At 41.4% G+C, this 20224-nt stretch overlaps 1 protein-coding gene across 9 annotated transcripts in view; it reads right to left on the reverse strand.

The window, feature by feature from the left end:
• The window catches only part of NCOA7 (nuclear receptor coactivator 7), a 159304-nt gene that overhangs the window by 39869 nt on the left and 99211 nt on the right, over positions 1 to 20224 (reverse strand). For 6 of the 9 annotated variants that reach the window (XR_004284970.1, XM_032339622.1, XM_032339624.1 and 3 more), the window contains 6 exons: positions 16703 to 16810; positions 12342 to 12455; positions 11650 to 11775; positions 9803 to 9987; positions 4501 to 5546; positions 3459 to 3627 (listed from right to left, as the gene is read on the reverse strand). Coding sequence is in view for 8 of the 9 variants with exons in the window: in XM_032339622.1 (XP_032195513.1) it covers positions 3459 to 3627; positions 4501 to 5546; positions 9803 to 9987; positions 11650 to 11775; positions 12342 to 12455; positions 16703 to 16810 (1748 nt within the window). In the remaining variant the exon portion in view is untranslated. Of the gene's footprint in view, positions 1 to 3458; positions 3628 to 4500; positions 5547 to 9802; positions 9988 to 11649; positions 11776 to 12127; positions 12262 to 12341; positions 12456 to 16702; positions 16811 to 20224 lie in introns of those variants that run through there. The other 3 variants (XM_032339629.1, XM_032339626.1, XM_032339627.1) reach the window with 3 other exon arrangements.

Here is a 20224-nt window from a genome sequence, read left to right on the forward strand (position 1 = left end):
ATCAAGAGTGAGAGGAGGAAAAGGCTGGATGTCCCAGGCCCCAGACAAAGCAGATCTCCCCAGCAGACTACTGTCCTCTGCTGACTGAAGAGAAGTGTGTGCATCTGGAAGCTGCGACGGAGGCAGGGAGGGTTTCAAGCTGACAGGCACCTCGTCCTCAGGCAATGCGCACATGTCTCAAGTAGCAGCGTACGGGGCTGCAACGGGTAACCAACCACTGGCTTTGCTGGATCCGCAGTCAGATCTTCTGATAATTTAAAACTGTTACTATGTAGTTAGGGAGTTCTGTATCTAGAGTAACAAGGATTGCAGGGAGGAAAACCCCAACAAAGATGTTAAAGAGCAACTATATGATTGCTTCCCCTGGCTCCCGCCCTGCCCACTCTCTTACTTGGGAGACCATTCATTAGGCAGTGGCACCCTGGAAACCACAGGGCATGCTGTAAGTGAAGAAGGAAATATTTTGGTAGTGTTAATTTCTTAGTAATAATAACAAAAGGGAAAGAACAAACATGTTTTAAAAATATCAGGAACAACAGAGAGGAAGAGTGAAACACACTTGTGAAGCTACGTCGACATGAGAATATTATCTCCTGTGACGAGAAGCTTCGATGCACTGGAGGAATGAGAGAGAGACCTCCAGTGAGAGAATACGGCGCCACACCCTGGAAGGTCTTGAGAGGACACTTTAACCCTGGAAAGGGAGGCCACTACCAGGGGGACTTCACTCTGCTCCTGAACCTCTAATAAAATGCAGGGATCCAGTAATAGAAAAGCAAGTAGAAATGCTGCATTTGATATAGCAACAGAATCAAGAAATGATTATCGGTAAGGAAAGCATTGCATGTCACGTTCTTAGCTCCTCAAGGACTTGGTTGAGCCTGAAGTCCAAAAGATTTTCATAAACTGGAAATAAAAACCACCTTTTCTTATTTCTCACTCTGTACTTGGGAGTTCTAGGTGAGAATTAACTATAGAACTGCGCCATCTTTCCCAGTCTTAACTAAAATGTGGCTTCCTGTAGGGTAGGTAGACAGGGAACATGGAAGAGCAATTAAAACAAAAATTTCCGGGGTGCCTGAGGGACTCAGTCATTAAGTGGCTGCCTTTGGCTCAGGTCATGATGCCAAGGTCCTAATCCCAGGTCCTGGGATCGAGCCGCACATCGGGCTCCTTTGCTCAGCGGGGAGTCTGCTTCTGCCTTTCCTTCTGCCTGCTGCTCCCCCTGCTTGTGCTCTCCCTCTTCCTCTGTCAAATAAATAAATAAATAAATCTAAAAAAAATTTCCTAACATCTCTACAAAGAAATCCATCAACAACACAGTGAGATGTAATGCCTCCCAGAAAATGCTTGGTTAATGCATGATTACTTTAAGAAAGAAAACTAAGTCTATCAGGTTAGCCAAAGACAAAAGTCATAGAAAGTGTAAAATACAATAAAATGGAATTCAAGAAGTGACCTACTTGAAAAAGGCCACAGGGGGTGCCGGGGTGGCTCAGTCAGCTGAGCGTGGGACTTCTTTTTTTTCTTAAAGATTTTATTTATTTATTTGACAGAGAGAGAGTGTAAGTAGGCAGAATGGCAGGCAGAGTGAAAAGGAGCAGCAGACTCCCGGCTGAGCAGGGGGCCCAATGAGGGGCTCAATCCCAGGACCCTAGGATCATGACCTGAGCCGAAGGCAGCCACTCATCCGACTGAGCCACCCAGATGCCCCTGAGTGTGGGACTTCTGATTCTGGCTCAGGTCATAATCTCAGGGTCCGGAGACAGAGCCCCACCTTGGGCTCATGCCTAGCGTGGAGCCTGCCTGAGCTCCTCTCCTTTTCCCTCTGCCCCTACCCCCTTCTCTCTAAATAAATAAATAAATAAATATTAAAAGCCCACAAAAACCACCTGTATAAGAGATCAAAGAGAAGTATTTCAACATTACAGATTTGTTCTGGGTTAAAAAATGACGGTAATATAATAACTGCATGTGTGGGATTGCTATAATTATTCTAGAAAAGTTCTTGGTGTGCACGGTTTCATTAAAGATAATAAAACAGATTAAAAAACCATAATTTTTTTATATTATAAATAATACATGTGCCCAAAGAAAAAGTGATACATATAACAAGGGATTCTTCTGGTTGACTCTGTAAGCCCACCTCACCAGCAACATGGATGAAAGTTTCAGTGCTTTGTTTTCCTCATCTAAAAAATCAGGAGTGGGCCCAAATCTCTAAGGAATTGTTGACTGTGAAATTTGATTTTAGAACTCTCATTTTACCAGGTCTTCAGAAACTTAACATTGCTTCTGTTAAACATTTCTAAATAAAAAAAGACATTCATTTTCCTTTTAATCTCCCCAATATCCCGAAAGTTTCCATGAAACACCGTGGCAGTTGCAGGCATGGGTAGGAAAGTATAAGACATAAACAAAAATTTTGGTCAATGTCCATGTTAACACAGCTTTGTATCTAAGACAGGGAACAGATATGGGCAAATTCATTAATTAAAATCCTACTAACTATTTTTCAGGTTAAACTATAATTTATTAAAACAGGGCAACTCCCTTGATGAGAATTATTCTGGATACTAATCAACCAGAAGGTGTGCCCTTGCTTGGAATTTAATTTTGCTTTATTAACAGTTCATGCCTAAGGAAGTTTGCTGAGTATATTAGTTCTTGGCAGGTTGTTAGCCAAGAGGTCTGCTCAGATGATAATGTTAACAACTAGGTAGAAAGAGGAAAAGATATGTGAGTTTTACAATTTTGAAAACTAACTGCAAGACCTCTGTAAAGACATTTTTATTCTACCACACATACAAAAGGAAAACACTTAATTTTTCCTAAAAATAGTATCTCCTAACTATTTTCTATTATAAAGATGTCCCCAATGATGTGCCACTAAAAAAATTCTGTACCACTGGGCCCACCATCCTAGACTCATATAACCAGTAACACTTCTTCTTTGGCAGTTTTAAATATACAAATCTTTCTAGAGGGTACAGTCCCTCAGACCCAGCCAGGTGATCCCATGTCGTCTCAGCTGCTGAGTCACTGAGACTCCCTCCTCAAGGCCAAAGCAACCGTTAGTTCCCTAGAATAATAAGCACTTCAAGAATTGCACCCATGCCTCTCTCCTGCCCTTAGAGAGGTTTTGATCTGTTCCACAGGAGTCTTTTATTCTCTTCCAATTACCAGCACTTAAGAATATCTAAATCTTCCTTCATTTAAAATTCAACTGTGTAGGAAGTCATAAAAGGGTTTCAGCACAGATGACCTCAAATTTGCTAAACTGAAGCCACTCATTAGCAGAAAACGACTCAAAAAAGTCCTCCTAGAAATTCTAAGATACAATTAAGACAAATGTCTTATTCAAAAATAAGATTAACTATTTAAAGAGCTAAAATAAAAAAACCAAGGTGCAGTCAGAATCTAGTAGTCCAACATTTTCCATTTCAGCACCCAATTACCTTTCCCGAGGAACGGCAAACCAGTACTCTGGCTGCTTTCTTCGTTTGCCATACTGCTGGACCATGGCTGCGCTCTGAGTGGCAAAGGATTTTCTCATTGGCTTTCCTACTTTAATGCACAGAAACATGGGTGGGGTCTTGCTTTTCTCCTCTTTTGAAGGAAGCATATCTGAATCACACATGGGAAAAAATAAAACCTTCCTCAATATTGACAATACTGGTGAAAGTAAAACCTTTCAACTAGTAAAGAACAGTTCCCAATCCCCTCTTAGTGACAAAAAATCAAAATATATGACAGAAACATCATCATATTAGAACTAATCACATTTTCCAGACCTTCTTTAGCACAAAAAGGACAAGGATTGCAGTTTCGGTTGGTTCTGCATCACGTAAGATGCAACATGCTGGGAATAAGCATAAAAACCCATACAATGTGGCACTTCACAAGGATACCTCTCAAGGAATGACACTGAGGACCCACTTACACCATAAGGCAATCTGGCTTAGCACTGGATTATCTTTTTTTTTTTTTTTTAAAGATTTTATTTATTTATTTAACAGAGAGAGAGAGAGAGAGAGAGACAACGATCACAAGCAGGCAGAGAGGCAGGCAGAGGCAGAGAGAGAAGCAGGCTCAGCACAGAGCAGAGAGCTCGATGCGGGGCTCGATCCCAGGACCCTGAGATCATGACCCGAGCCAAAGGCAGTGGCCCAACCCACTGAGCCACCCAGGTGCCCCAGCACTGAATTATTGTAAAAACCACTTCAAAACCCTTTAGATTTAAAAGTTCAAGGTGAAAAGGAAAGTTCCTTGAAATTAAAAAACAAACTACTTTTGACCTAGAAATCTAGGTCACAGTTCAAGTTCTATATAGATACTATATAATGCTAAGTTTTTTTCCCAATTAATGTTATCAGTAAAGATACGGTCTACTGAGAGAACACTGTTCTCAAACAATTGTCCTAATTTCGCTTGTATTCACAAGTTTCAGAAAGCCAATTGTACAGCAGGATATAAAGACACTAAAGAGAAGTGGCTTACCTTCAATGGGTACCTGAATTCTCTTTAAGAGCCAGAGCTGAATTTCAGACTTATTATCCATTTGTGCGCCTTGACAGCTGTTGTCCAGAGTAGATTCTGAAGAGGTGTCTAAAGACCCTTTATTCACATTTTCTTCTGTAGAAGACGCCAGTTGCAATGGGAGGGACACTCTGTCTTTCACCCAGGTTTTATCTGGCTCCTTACTGCCCTCAGTTGGGGGACCACCCACCTGGGGAAGAGAACTACTAAGGGTGATATCTATTCCCACTGGCTCAGTCTTTTTGGCATCACTTAATTCTGCCTTCTCCAAGTTTTCAGTTAACTGTGACCCTTCTTTGTTCTTATTAAGGTAATACTCAATGAGTTTAACTTTATCAAGATCTTCATGTATGTTCAGTGTGTTTTCCACCTGGCTTTCTGGGGAACCAGACTGCTTGTCCACCTCTGGCATTATATCTTGCTTCTCACAGGTTTCTAAATCTAGGGTCTCCTTCAGTTCAGCATCATTATCTGCTCCTGAAAAGTTCAGGGCTGACTGCACCTGCATTTCTGTAGTAGAACCGATGATGTGGGACTTAGCTTTCCTTATCTCTCTTGGGTCAAGAGAAAGGCACTCCTTTGAAGTGTCTCTTTTGTCCATTCCACTATCAGGTTGAGAAGAAAGTTCTTCCAAGTCAACAAAGTCATCATCTTCCCCTAAAAGGGAATTTTCTTTGGCTATAGATTCAAATGCAGCACGAGTGTCAGAAGGCTCCTTGCTGACCTTAGTCACTGTGGTAGATCCACTGGTTGCCTCTGTAGAAGATTCCAGAATCTTTAACTTTCCTGACAGAGAGCTATCTGAGGGCTTCATGTATGTGTGTTCTGTTGACTTCTCCAAAGGTCTTACTGATTTGGAATCCGAAGAGATGCTTCTCTCCCCATTCTGCTGCCGTTTTTCCTTGTTGAGAGACTTGAACTTACTGAAGGGGTTGATGTCTTTTTCTGAAGCCAGGTCTTCCCATTCTCCAGGCCTGTACAGAGGACAAAGATCCTGAGGTAGGTCACTGTCGGGGGAAAAATGGTGGGTGCACATGGAATGTTAAAAACAAAACCAAAAACAAAATGGAGGAAAGGCAAAAATTAAAACAACCAAAAACTAAAACATAAATATACCACAACTTAAATTTATGTTGAAATGATTTCAGAATAAGGAAATGAAATCAAGAAATTGACTTCAAAAATGAAACAAATAAATCACATGAAGTGGTAAAACAAAGAACCATGAGAGCTGCATATCCTACTAGAAGGACATGAATGATTTTTGAAGTCATTTATGAACATGGAGATATCACCTACCAGATTTTAAATGATGAAACAATGTTTCTGATATTCACGAAGGAAAGGACCAAGGAGATGTTTTAGTACTATGACCTAAATTCTTTAAGTATTCAAAGCTGCTCCTTTTTATAAAATAGGATATAAACCAACTACATTAATTCTGAATGGCTCATTGACTGAGTAGCTACTCATTTAACTATTTTAACAATTACTAGTCCTGAACCCTAACTTTGAGTTTCAGCACTTGGACCTGATGTTTCCAATAACAGATTCCTTCTACTCCTGAGGGAGATGCAAGAATCTTTGTCCTCTGTATAGTGACTATACAGCACTTGCTCCATTTTACACATTAAAGTTTATAGAAAAGAAAATCAAGTAAGCTCTTACAATACTTAGGTTAAAATTCTTAATTTCTTGACTCTTAACAATACCATTTTACTTTATGATAATGGGCACCAGTTTATCAGCTGAAACATACTGTCCCTTAACAACAGATGCTTTTCTACCCAGATCTGAATGACACAAGAATATTGATTAGACATGTTTTCCAAAGTTTAAAACAAATGCTCGGGAAATATAATCTTTGAGCCGTGACTGGCACAATTTTGCATAACCTGTATTTGTACTTACCTTAGTACTGATTTGGGGTTTAAACACAGATATATAAAGACTCTTTTTTAAAAGAACATTTTTAGATTTCAGAAATAATTTTGTTTCCTAAAAAGGCTAGATCACGTTCAGATACTACTTTATTACTCTGGCTGTCCAACAACTAGGGCAAGAAAGCCACAAAGTACCAGGAAGTCCTCAAGTTGTAAGACTATCCCCCCAGACTTATTTTATAAATCACATGCATGGAACATCCATGCTTTTTCCAATAGCAAATTAAAGCCTACATAATAGCTAGGCTCTGACAGATGCTTGAAAACCTTCTTTAGTTCATAATTCATTTCAATTCAATAAGCATTTGTCGAGCCCCTACATGCCATATGCTAAACGATGATTCCGACAGTGTCTCTGCTCTGCAGGAACCTGCATGCCCAAGAATGTGCTACCCAACTCTAGCATCCGGAGACACGGAAGATGCTCCAATTCCAGAGCCAAAAAACTAGTGTCATGTGTCCTAATTTCCATTTTAGGACCCCACACTTAATGTGGCATAGAAACTCAGCTCTTCACACACTTGGTTAATACCAACCTTTCTTCCATGAACATCCAAGACCCCATCTCATCTCTCCCTTCTCTGCCCAGTTGGCTCCCATGAACAGTTGGGACTGCACTCTGCTCAGCCTCCTATATTACCCTGTCCACCCCTCCCTTCCTCCTCATCTACCTAGTCCAAGTGGGGATTAATTTACCTGTTTTTTACGCTACCGCTGCCAAGCACTGTTGGGGCAAAGTACACAGTGGAGTCAACTGGCATGACTGTTAATGTTTTCTAGACTCAGCCAGACACCCAAGGGTGATCAGTAATCCCTCCAGTTGTTCCCTTCCTATTATATGTCTGTGGCAGCTGGACTTATGAAATAGCCCACACACAAAATACGAAGAGTGAAGGGGAGGATGAGGAGATTTTACACACACACACACACACTTAAAATGATTTGCATATTGCAGTCAGATCATTTGTACTTTTTTTTTTTAAATAAAGATTTTATTTATTTATTTGACAGACAGAAATCAGAAGTAGGCAGAGAAGCAGGCAGGGGTGGGGGTGAGGGTGGGGAAGCACTCCCTGCTGAGCAGAGAGCCTGATGTGGGGCTTGATCCCAGGACCCTGGGATCATGACCTGAGCCGAAGGCAGTGGCTTTAACCCACTGTGACACCCAGGCGCCCAGATCATTTGTACTTCTTGTTTTACCAGACAACTTCTAGCAATAATGAAATCTGAACCTATTTTTAACTTTTAAAGAATTGTTGGAGTGCTGAAGTCACTACTAATTTTATATCACACCGATCCCACCGCACATTCTATTTTGCCCATTGGTGCACAAACTGTTCTCTAGACTGAAAAGTCTACTTCACACACTTACATCCAAGGCAGGAATCTACACCATTCGGAAATAAACTGAACACGGTACGAGCCAATTCTTCACTCTTCTCTCTCCCTCCAGCTACAGCATTAACCCTGTGCCCCCAGGTCGTTAAACCCTGTCTCACAATGAGGGAAATCTTTCTGTAAAGACGTACCTTCCTTTTTTATTATTAAAAGGAATCCTTAACGTGCTGAACCAAGGATGTGCCAGAGTTATGCCTCCATTAGAAGCCACCAAAAATACTCTCCTGCCTGGCCATCCACTTCTAAACTGAACTACAGTTTTCTTCATTCACATCTTTCCTCTTGCCGCAGAGAACCTAATGCTCATTCCTTAGTCCCGGAACCAATCCCTCATGTCCTCTTCTCTGCTGACTGAGAGTCCAAGGCAGCTGGCCGCTCCCTCACAGAGGTCCGCATGGGACACTGGGTGCCCTTCTGTGCACACGACACAATTATCACTTCTCCCCAGCTGTCTCTTGTGCCCAGCAGACTGCAGGCTCCTCCAGGACAGAGGCCAGGAGCCACTCCTCTTCATATCCTTGCCGCCCAAGAGCCATGCACTTAAGATGAAGGAGAAGCCTCAACTGCACGGACAATGAGAATCCCAGAACAATGATCACAGTTTCCGAGATGAACGAAAGGTTCACATGATAACAGCTTATACTTGGTAGGTGTCACGCTATTTTCTAAGAGTCTGGGCATATCAATACATTTAGTTCTTAAAATAGCCCTATAAGCTGAAGAATACTATTCATTCCATTTAACAGATTAGAAAAACGAGGCTTGGGACTGAGAAACGTGGGCAGGTCATGGAGCCATGAGTGGCAGAGCCAGGGCCACCCAGTCTGTGGCTCCAGACTTAGTCTTCAGGCAGAACTGCCTGGCCTGCCACTCCGCCTCCTATGCTCTCACTTGGACACTTCAGGCAGAATTTAGAAGCTACTTCAGTGCTTGTGCTCTGTGCTAGCTTCAGTGGCCTGGAGTCGGGTAAGGGCCGGGGCGGGGGGGTCAGGCGCCAAGGACTGTGAGAGTCCAGGGATTCCTGCTGGTATAAACCCCTAAGGACTTTGTGTCTGGGTTAGTTCTCTAACTACCTTCCCTTCTTTTCCTAAGTCCCAGGGGCTAGTTTACCCCGCACAATTAGGACCCACTGCTTTCCCTCAACCTTCCTATCACTGAGGGTTTCTAAAGATTTTTACTTCTAGCGGACACAGAGATAGAAATGCTAACAAAGTGGCAGTAAGAGTCCAACCATCCGTCTAAATCAATTCCCTGAGTTTTCTTAACGCTCTTTCTCTTTTCTCGTGGGGAGCTTCCTTCTCTCTCTCTCTCTCTCTCTCTCTCTCCTTTTTTAATCAAAAAAGGCAAAATAATCAAGCCTAAGGTTAATATTCACCTACTTTTCAGAGACAAACAGACCACTATTCCTCCCTCTTCACACCGCGGAGGGTAGTCTGGCCTCCACGCTGTCCAGGCCAAGCTCGCTCCGCGCAGGACTAAGGGAGAACATGAGGTGGGAAGACTGCCTATCCTAGAATTTGAATGAGAAGAACCTAACTCTGCTTGACAACTCAATGGAGAGGAAAACACTATTCTCTGATTGCTAACCTGACTAACACTTTTTCAGAGAAACTTCATTTCTTCTTTCCTTAATTCATAAAGCATATGCATTGCTTCTCAGAAAAAAAAGAAAAAGAAATGCCATTTTAATGCCCTGGCATTTTTGTTTTTCTCCTTTCATTTGTGTATATGCAACCTTTCCCTTTATCTCCATTTCCTCTCATTTGTCCATTTTTAAAAAAATTTACTGCACCCATCCTCTGCCCTCAAGATTCACCTCTACACAATCTCTCACTCCTGCCAATGCCCTCACTTTTTACTTGCATGTAATTCTCCAAACACCTGAGGTTTGTTTGTTTGGTAAACAAAGAAATCTTTCTTACGATGGCAGGGCGTCTTTGATCTTCATGTGGGAAATGTCATTGTAGAGAGCAATGGAAACCACCTCTTCCATGGGGCAAATGAGGCCATACTCCTCGCAACCATTCTCAATGACCAGGGGATCAGACTTGTGAGGGTCAAACATGATGTTGTTAGGAGTAACAATCATGACGCCTCCGACCACCCCCTGCAGGAGAAAGGGACAAGAAAGAATCAGTACTGGCAAAAAGGCAACCACCACAACCGCTTTAATGAACTCCTATTGCCTTTCGGTTGGCTCTGGGGAAGCATGGTTATCTTATGTGACAGTCGTGTCCCCTTTCAGAGGACTAGGACAATAGGCTGCAGGAATGCGACCTTGGGTACTGTGTGGGGAGGCTGAGAAAACAGAGCTGCCCCTCTGTTGTCATCAACCAAGCCTAGTTCTGGCATAGCCTGGCCACAGCACAACCGTGGTGGAACGTTGGCTGTAATGCCTCACATGCCATGGTTCCCTGTAGAATAGAAGGGGCTGTCCCAAGTGTTTTCCCACTTGAGAATTCACTCAGCACACATTCCCCATGTGTCCAACAAGTGCATGGTACTGGGCTCAGGAAGCATCTGTCTCAGAGCCGTGGTGCCAAATGAGAGTCCTAACAGTTTTCTCTAAAATGTTTAGAAAGGCCACTTTCAGCAAAATTTGACACAAATTGGAATATGAAATTTTTGCAACCAGAGATAAACACAACTAAACTGTGGAAGTTAATGGCCAAACCCAGTAATTCAGTGGGAACTTCTGTCTGAAGCTTGGTCAGTTTATTCTGTTACAGATGGTCCCAGGGAGATTATCTCAGAGGCAGCAGGATACACAGGACGCCCTACAGGGAGACCATTTATCTTTATACTCTTAATGAGTACTGAATCAGCTTTGTGAAGAACTCTGCATTTCATAATGTATTTCTTTAAAATTTTATTTATTTATTTGACAGAAAGAGAGATATCACAAGTAGGCAGAGAGGCAGGCAGAGAGAGAGGAAAGCAGGCTCCCCACTGAGCAGAGAGCCTGATGTGGGGCTCGATTACAGGACCGTAAGACCATGACCTGAGCCCAAGGCAGAGGCTTAACCCACAGAACCACCCAGGTGCCCAAGTGAATTCAAGCATCACTTATCCTTGGTTGCAAAAGCTATAAATGCATATTTATAATGTATTTTCTAACCACTTGGAACCTGGCATGAAGTCTCTACTATGAACATAGGAATTCACTTTGTATCAACAAGACCCTTTCTTCAGAGGCTCACTAGAAGTTGGATTTGCTTTCTAAAACACACCAACAATCAAAAAAACCACACATCACAGACATTATTTTTAATACCAGCATCTCCAGCAGCAAATGGCTTGAGAATTTCCCATTTTCCAAGTTAGATGCTAAGATCTTTACAGGGATCATCCCTTTTAATTACCACCCCCCCTCAAGATTAAATTTTATTATTGATCCTATTTTACAGATGAGGAAAATGGAAGCTTAGGCAACTCTAATACGATGCTTGTGGTCTCAGAGCTAGTGGGTAGCAGAACTGGATTTTAAATTCACCGAGTCTAACTCTGGTCTTTGCTATCGAGTGTGTACTGTATTGGCTCCCTAGCAATGGACGGGCCAAGAACTGAAAGAGGAAATGATAAATCCAAGGTCACAAGGAATCATATAATAAGTAAAATGCCAGGCATCCAACAAGTGAAAACAAACAGGCACTTATGAAATCTTATGATGAAACTCTGGGAAAGATATTTTAATGTCTTGAGTAATCTGGAACCTACTTTATTTTTCCATGGAGTCCAAGAGAAGGAAACAAATTACACTGCCACAAACCTTTCCATCGGTGAAGTATCGGCAATTCATTTTGAGAAATTTTACCACGCCTGGCTCATCTTCTTCAGAAGTGGATGATAAGACTCTTTCAATGGGTTTTAAGGCCTTTCTTGCTAAGTCAGCATCCTTGAAGAAAGCAAAAATCCCCAAAATCAAATAGAAGCACTGTTTAAACAGATTATGCATATAAATAGTTTCCTGTAAGGAACCTGTTTCTATTTAACATGAACATGAAAAAGAGGCAAATATCCTTTGTCCTTCAAAAATTACCACAAGTACAGTAAGTATCCAAATCGCATTAAGGTTTAAACTACAACACGAGCATATGTGTGAAACTGTAGAAACAGCTCATCGAATGTTTTTAGAAAATATCCTAAATGAAGGAACTCATATTTGACTCAGGGCTCAAGTTCTCTAGAGAAGGGAGTAAAAGCCACACAAACAAACGATCAGTCTCAGTGAGACTTTAACTTCATACTTTTACATAAACGAGGTGTGCATTTTTGCCTCTGAGACCTTCAACGTGAACAGGTTTCTTTTTGATGGGATGCATTCTCTCAACTAACGACAAATCCTTATCCCCACCCCTCTGGGGGCATTTCAGATGAAAACCTGTGAAAAACAACATGTAAAATTCTACAACTCAAAAAACATGTTTGATAAATACGTCAGCTCACAAATGATATACATACAGGCAGCTTATCATATTCTGCATCTGATGATGAAGGAGAGACCGTAGCACCAGGACTGGATGATGAGAACCTTAAGGTACTGGAAGGAAAGTTGGCATCTGGCACAAAAAGGACCTACAAATGGGAAAGAATAGCTGAGGATGAAGAATCAGGCAGGCACACACTAGGCAGTGTTTAGAACAGTTGCTCTCTGCAGAGTATCATGGTAAGTACATGGCTAAGACCTGGGTGGCCTTTGCAAAATGCCCAAGCACCTTGGGGACTTCTAGACTAATCCAGGAAACAATGCTCTACAATAGGAATGTGTGTAGTGCAAAAGGTCTGGGACATACCTACAGACACTTCAGGAGCTCACAGAAGAGGAGAACAAAGTGGGTGAGCACCCTGGGCAAGTCAGAGCCAGCAAGTGGGCCCAAGTGAAACTTGGAGCAGTATGGGAGATTTAAATAGGGAGGAAAGAAGCTTCCGGGGAAGGGTACTAATAGTACTAGGGAAGAGAGAGAGAGTAGCATGCATGCTTCTAAACATAACACCTGCATCAGGAAGAAATGGAACAAATCCACGCTTGCTAATAGGCCCTGAGTGCTAACATAGTAAGACCATTGTATAGGAAGTCGTACAAGGTAATTATCAATAACCTCAATACTTTCTCTTCTATAGCTGTCAGCTTATCAAAAACAAGTATTAAAATCTCCCAAATTGTACAAAATAGCCTCCTTCTGCAAAATGTACTGGTTCCTGAAATGTCATTATGATCTTGTCATTCAGCACACTTATAATGAAACGTGACATTCTGGCATATTATCATATACGGTATTAAAATGAGGACTTCTGTTACAAAACACAATAAGCACTAATCATGTAACAACTGCTCAATAGTGTTTGTTATTCACTCTTTCCCATCTTGTCTCCGCTCTAACTTTAGTTATTCAGACCTCTCTTCAATCTAGGAAAAATGCGAGGCAATAACAAAAGACACTTTATTATAAAGACAGGGAAGCCAACATCAGGAAGAAATAACATGAAGACTAATTACTACTAAAACTATGTGCTCCAAGATTACTGCTCATTGAGGGGTGAGCCATAACACAGTTCTCAGTTTCCAAATAACCAATGCAAAGGGATGGACATCATTAGTCAGCAGAATTCAACGACCATAAGATAAAAGCCAGCTTCTCTTGAGTATTTTCTCATTACGTCTCATAAAGAGTGTCCCAGGCTGAACTACTTGTCTTTGATGACACAGTGATAGTTCATACAATAGCCAGTTTTGGAGGACTGTTCTTTACAACGTCTTCAATGTGAATCAGTGGCAAATGCCAACGTGCAGAGTTCCATAAGAGCAACTTACAGAGGCCTGTCATTACACGGTCTTGGTAGACAGCTCTTCTACTTACCTTACGTATCTAGACCAGAGGAATGAAGAGATGACATTTCTTCCAAGCAATTCTCCATGAGTATTTTTTTGTATCTGAGCTCTTGACAAGTGTTAGGCAACACAGGTTGAGAGTCTACTGTCCGGCCTGTTCTACACGTCCAAAAAGATAATTCCTGTGTTTACACAGTTTGTTGCAGTGCAAACAGAGGTGACCACTGGATGTTGGGGAGCTCAGTAGAAACACCTGCTACCTCACATGGAAACGAGCCTGAAACTCTGGCAGGGGTAAAGGTTGCCTACTGACTTCAGAAAATAATGCTAGGGGCACCTGGGTGGCTCAGTGGGTTAATAAGCCTCTGCCTTCAGCTCAGGTCATGATCCCAGTGTCCTGGGATCAAGCCCTGCATCGGGCTCTCTGCTCAGCAGGGAGCCTGCTTCCTCCTCTCTCTCTGCCTGCCTCTCTGTCTACTTGTGATCTCTCTCTCTCTCTAAAAAAGAAAAAAATAAAAATAATGCTAGGTCTGCTCCAACACACAGGCAAATGGGGGATATGAGGTCATCACGTTCTTTACTGTAAAACAAGCCTGTCATCATTTTAGCTTAGAAATTTTTCTAAGCGTGTGTAGCCAAGCCACCCAGTGAAAATAAAAACAACTTCAGCCATGTCTCTGCAAGGGAACTTCTGAGTGTGTTCAAGATAAACTACTTGAAAAAGTGCACTTTTTTCCCTGAAATTTGATGTAAGTATCCAAACTAATATCCAAAAAATTTTTAGGCCTCAGTTATTTAAGGTTTGTCTGCTATGGTTTTGGTCTTTTAAACAACAAAAGGTCTACAGTAAGACTGCAGTTCAGTAAGTTACAGATTCCTTTGAAAATCATCTCTTACTTGTACTCACCCAGCCTGACCAGTTTCCTTTCCTACCTCATGGGGACCATTAAATTGGAACTCTAGAAGGAGGAGTCTCAACTTTTTTGAAATCAGAGCAGATAAAACCAGCTTTGAGTTATGAGACCTATTGAGATGAAAGGAATACCTACCCTTTTGGGCACTAAGACAAAAAATTATCTACAGTTTTTGAAATCCTCTCAATTTCACTCTTCCTGATTTCTTACCTTCGTTAGCAAAATCCTCATTACAGCTGGGTCCTGGGATAGCCAACAGCATGTAACTGTATAGTTATATGAGGGGCTAGACAGCATAGCAAAGGCTATCATAGAAAACACATCAGAGATATTGTGCCCCCCCATTTCAGGGATTAGAAAACTGAGGTCCCAAGAAGGAAGAGACTTGCCCAAGTCAAGCAGCTACCATAAGGCCAGTCAGAAATAAAGCTATAGGGCTCCTATTTTGGGTATTTTTGCCATTACAATCTGCATATTAAAACAGTCCTTTTACTTCCAGTTGGCTATGTTTATGGACATAGTTAAAAAATAAGGAATCACTTTAAATTTTGTTTCTGCATTCTACTGCCTATAGTCTTTGGCCTTAAATTAGTAAATATATACCTAGGTACTCTACTATAGGTCACTGATATGTAGCAGCACTCGATTATAAGAAGGACAAATCTACTATTAATTTTCCTAGAGATAAATTTTCATTAATTTTTAAAGAGTTTTAAATGCATATTTCCCCTCAGTTACCCGGTATTGGCAGTATGCTAATTTCTTTTTTAAATACTAAATACAAAAGCACCAAAAGTACTCAAGAGTAAATACCAAATACTAAATAGTAAAGGCACCATATACAAACTGGCCAACTTAGGTCCTACTAGCTTCATATGGGGCCCTTGTACTTAAAAGTAGCAGTATCTATTCTGAAAGAAATCAAATGTCACTATCACATAGAGGGGCAGAAAGACGCTCAAGGAAGTCAGCAATGAAACCCGCAGGTGCTCATAGCAAGCAGACAGTTCTATGGATGGGAGGGGAAACTTGGCCTCAGTTAAGGACCTGCCAAAGACTAGGTCACTTATATTAATCGGTTAAATGTAGTTGTAGAAATACAAGAACATTTTATTAAATATGTGGAAGGTACTAAAAGAATTTTCTGGTTTAACTGACAGTGGCAAAATTACACAATTAGTCAATTTCATTTGGTTTAATAAATACGGCATTAAAAACCTGGGGAGGGGCACCTGGGTGGCTCAGTGGGTTAAGCCGCTGCCTTCGGCTCAGGTCATGATCTCAGGGTCCTGGGATTGAGTCCCGCATCGGGCTCTCTGCTCAGCAGGGAGCCTGCTTCCTCCTCTCTCTCTGCCTGCCTCTCTGCCTACTTGTGATCTCTCTGTCAAATAAATAAATAAAATCTTTAAAAAAAAAAAAAAAAAAACCTGGGGAAAAAATCGTGTAGCTTTTACTTGATAGTCCTACTGAATTTCTCTGCTTTGGGCTGATCGACCATTTTTTTCGGGTATCAAATCAAGACAAAAATGACAAAATTCTATCTTATTTAGTTAGATATTTTAAGTAGGTTCCATGTTCCGTGTGAAGCCCATCGCAGGGCTTGAACTTATGACCCCTGAAATCAAGACCTAAGCTGAGATCAAGAGTTGGATGCTTAATTGACAGAGCTACCCTGGTACCCCAAAATTCTGCCCAATTTAAAATCAAATGAAGGTCATTATGTATCCCAGGAGTAGCATAAACTGAAACTTGCACTTCTAAATTAAACATTCTAGGAACATTTGAGTTACATTCTACAGAAGAAAAAGTCAAATTTAACTTCTCTTGCTGCCATAGAGAACATCCACAACATACACTAATGATTAAGTAAACTGTGTTAATCATTTGCAAATGCAAAATGAGGAACAAAGTTCCTCGGTTCCAGAATGCTTTTTGAGTTCTTGATCCAAGGGAAAGATGGAACCAATGCACATTATCACCAATGTGGATCCTGTGACACTAACAGTGAAGCATTAAAAATGGCGTTAACGATAAATGCAAAATTCCTAAAAAGTAATATCCAATAAGAAAAGAATTACCTGGCCTGGAACAATAGTATGTGTGAAAAGTTTATTCAGTTCCACTAATTTATTGGGAGTGATGTTAAACTTCAGAGCTATGGAGTTTAGGGTGTCCTGGCTTCCAGCCTAGAATAATCAGACAAACAAGATTCAAAATATAAAGCAAAAACAAAAACAAAAAAACCCAAAAACCCTTCCTTGTAGTAGGCCAACATTCATCTATTTGAAATATGAGTGAATGAAAAGTAGTTCTAGCCAGACATAGCCTGAAAAAGAAAGTGAGTAGAGTCTCAAGTCTTAATGAAACCATGGAAGAGCGAGGTCTTAAATCAGTTCATTTCTGGGCTTCCTTATCTTCAAATTTCAGTGTCCACTAATTAGATTTCTAAACCTACTTTGGCACAACTTCTTATATGGAGTACAAGTCCATGAGATACAATACAAAACTGTTAAGTAGAGAAGAAATAAAGTGCAGACACAGTACCTACCCAAAAGGGAAGTCAGGGCTTTCTCTATTCTCAATGCTGTCTCTTGCCAGCCTCTTCGCTGCTCTAAAGGCTCCTAGAGAGTGACTGGTTAATGGCTGACTTCCCCAGTGTCAGCACAGTGCCCAACACACAGAACAGTACTCAAACATTTGACAAATGAATACAATGGAAGGCAAAGAAATGGGAAAGAAATTCAGATTAGCTATCCATCATTGTTCAGTCATTAAAATGACAGCTTCTCATGGTCAGCCAATTAAGGTTATCTAAATCTATGAAACCTGTGATACACACCCCGAGATGGAGGTTTCTTTCCTTTGCTAATAGGGAGGAAACGGACCTAGAGAGGGCAATGAGATGATGGGAAACTTCACAGTAAATAGCTCCACCCAAAAAAGTCTGCTGCCTCTGGGCAGGTCAATATCCCAAACTCCTTGTCTAGGGTCACTGGATGGAACTTGTTAGTGGGATGCCACCCTGGTGTGCGTCACTAAGAAGTTCCCATCTACAATCCCGGTTCAAGACCCATGGCTGTACTGATAACGCAAAACTGGCTTCCCCAGGTAAGCTCTGAATGAGGCAGCAACGGGAGGCAGGGACGGCAGGTTGTGGACCAGGGAAGATGCAGATGGAGAATGAAACTCACTACCAGTCTGAGCATCAAAAACCCCTAACCTGATGAACGGTCTCAGACTAATCAAATTCAGTTACAGATGACACCAGAATGACCTTGAAGCATTTCTGGAACAAGTCAATATTTTTAAAAAGTCATTGAAAATTAAACAACATATGCCCGTACTTCTATTCTGGGCAAAATCAGTCTTACCAAAAGTATAAAAAAAAAAGTTTTAAAGTATGTATTATTTTTTCATTATTAGATATTTATATAATATTTTCAAATCTAGGAGTTTTCAGGGTATAGGAGTCAGTACAAGACACACTGAGAATGGAAATTAGAGCCAGACTGTTGGATCTGAATTGTGAAATCTGCGACTTACTAGCTGTGTGACCTTGGGTCACTTGCTTTTAACTTCTCTGTGCTTCAGTTTCTTCCTCCATCAAAAAGATAGTTATAATTCCTGCTTCACAGCACTTACTTCATGCCAAGTGATCAAAAAATTTGCTTCATATTTTTAAGAAAACACTTGTAGAATATACTGGTTAGGGAGTTCAAGGAAGGAGAAAAACATTAACAATCTGGAGTTATTACATATGGATAAGACATAACAGAGAAGCAAGCCATAGACCCTAGGACAGACACTGGAATCATTAAATGTTTAAAACTAAACGGATGCAAAAAAAACCCAAAAAATAAATGAACAAACAGACAAAACCAAAACTGAACAGATGTTTGAACATCCACAGCTCTGGAGCAAAATAAGCAATCCAGTAAGTGGTTCTCATGGTTCTCTAAGAAGTTATGAATCCCCTTTTATTTCCAATGACAAGTACAAAAAATAACTTGCCAAGTAAAGCCAATCCTATAACCTGTCAATCAAACAGGAAGGCATTGCTGCATTACGAATCTGATCCCTTGTTTCTTTAAGTAACATGGGCGTTGCCGTGTGTCCTCGCTGCAGCAGTTAGTATATACTTTGTGAAGCATCTCCTAGCCAATAATACGTCTCATTTCTTTGGGGGGCTTGGGAATGATACTGCTGGATACACACATGGCTTTGGATTTTATACCGTTACTAATGATAAATAATCCAATACTTTTTGAGTACCTACTAGGAGGTTAGGCACTGTGCAAGGTGTTATGGGGATCAAAAACATATTGTAGACCATGGCAAAGTGAAATAAAAAAATCACCTCAAATCCCTTCCAGAAAGGCCTAGTCCTCTAACCCCCAGAAAGATGGCTGGACACATTCATAGAACACGGAGCATGAAATGCCTGTGCCCGGCTCTCCTGTGTGACTCTAGAAGGGCTTGGAGATAACTCAGCATTCCAGAAGAAATGCCAGGGAAGGATCAAGTCTTGCTGCTCGCCGTACAGAGAGCCTGGCACAGCATATGAGTAATGAGTAGAAAAACATACACATGAGAAAATCACAACCAGGCAATGGCGACAGCACTTCATTTCTTGTTAGCAGTCAGAGAACACGCCTCAACCATGCTCCTTCATAGTGAATTAAAATAAATCTAGACCCAAGTGTTCACTTTGTAGCAGAGCTGGGATAAATGCACGCAGCTCCTGGACTCCAGGAGTTCACGATGCAGGAGAGAGAGGCGTACACGGCACATACACACATGTACAGCATTATTCATCTCCTGATTCAACAATATGGAAGCCTATACCTTGCAAGCCCCAGAAATACAATGGTGACCAAAAAGTGGTCTTTCCCCATAGGTCCATGAATTAAGGCACAAGACAGACATTAAAATAACAATCACGGGGCACCTGGGTGGCTCAGTTGTTGAGCCTCTGCCTTCAGCTCAGGTCATGATCCCAGGGTCCTAGGATTGAGCCCCACATCGGGCTCCCTGCTCAGCGGGAAGCCTGCATCTCCCTCTCCCACTCCCCAAGCTTGTGTTCCTGCCCTCGCTGTCTCTCAAATAAATAAATAAAATCTTGGGGCGCCCGGGTGGCTCAGTGGGTTAAGCCGCTGCTTTCGGCTCAGGTCATGATCCAGGGTCCTGGGATCGAGCCCCGCATCGGGCTCTCTGCTCGGCAGGGAGCCTGCTTCCTCCTCTCTCTCTGCCTGCCTCTCTGCCTACTTGTGATCTCTCTCTGTCAAATAAATAAATTAAAAATAAATAAATAAATAAAATCTTAAAAAAAAATAAAGTAACAATCACATTAGTGAATCAGTAAACTGAGACAAATTTGTAAAGGAACATGAATCTATGAGAGGTAAAATAAAGGGATCTGGCTGAATGGTCACAGGGATAAGAATGAACATGGAGAGTCATGGGAAGAAGATGTCAAGGATGAAGTTCTGATTGTAGAAATGGGTGGCTGATGGAGCCACTGCTTCTTGAAAAAAAAAACAAAACAAAAAAAAAACCGAGCCCAGAGATCTAAATGGACTCAGAAGGCATGGATGGGATGA

The sequence above is a fragment of the Mustela erminea genome, chromosome 4 (assembly GCF_009829155.1).
Source record: "Mustela erminea isolate mMusErm1 chromosome 4, mMusErm1.Pri, whole genome shotgun sequence".
NCBI lineage: Eukaryota > Metazoa > Chordata > Mammalia > Carnivora > Mustelidae > Mustela > Mustela erminea.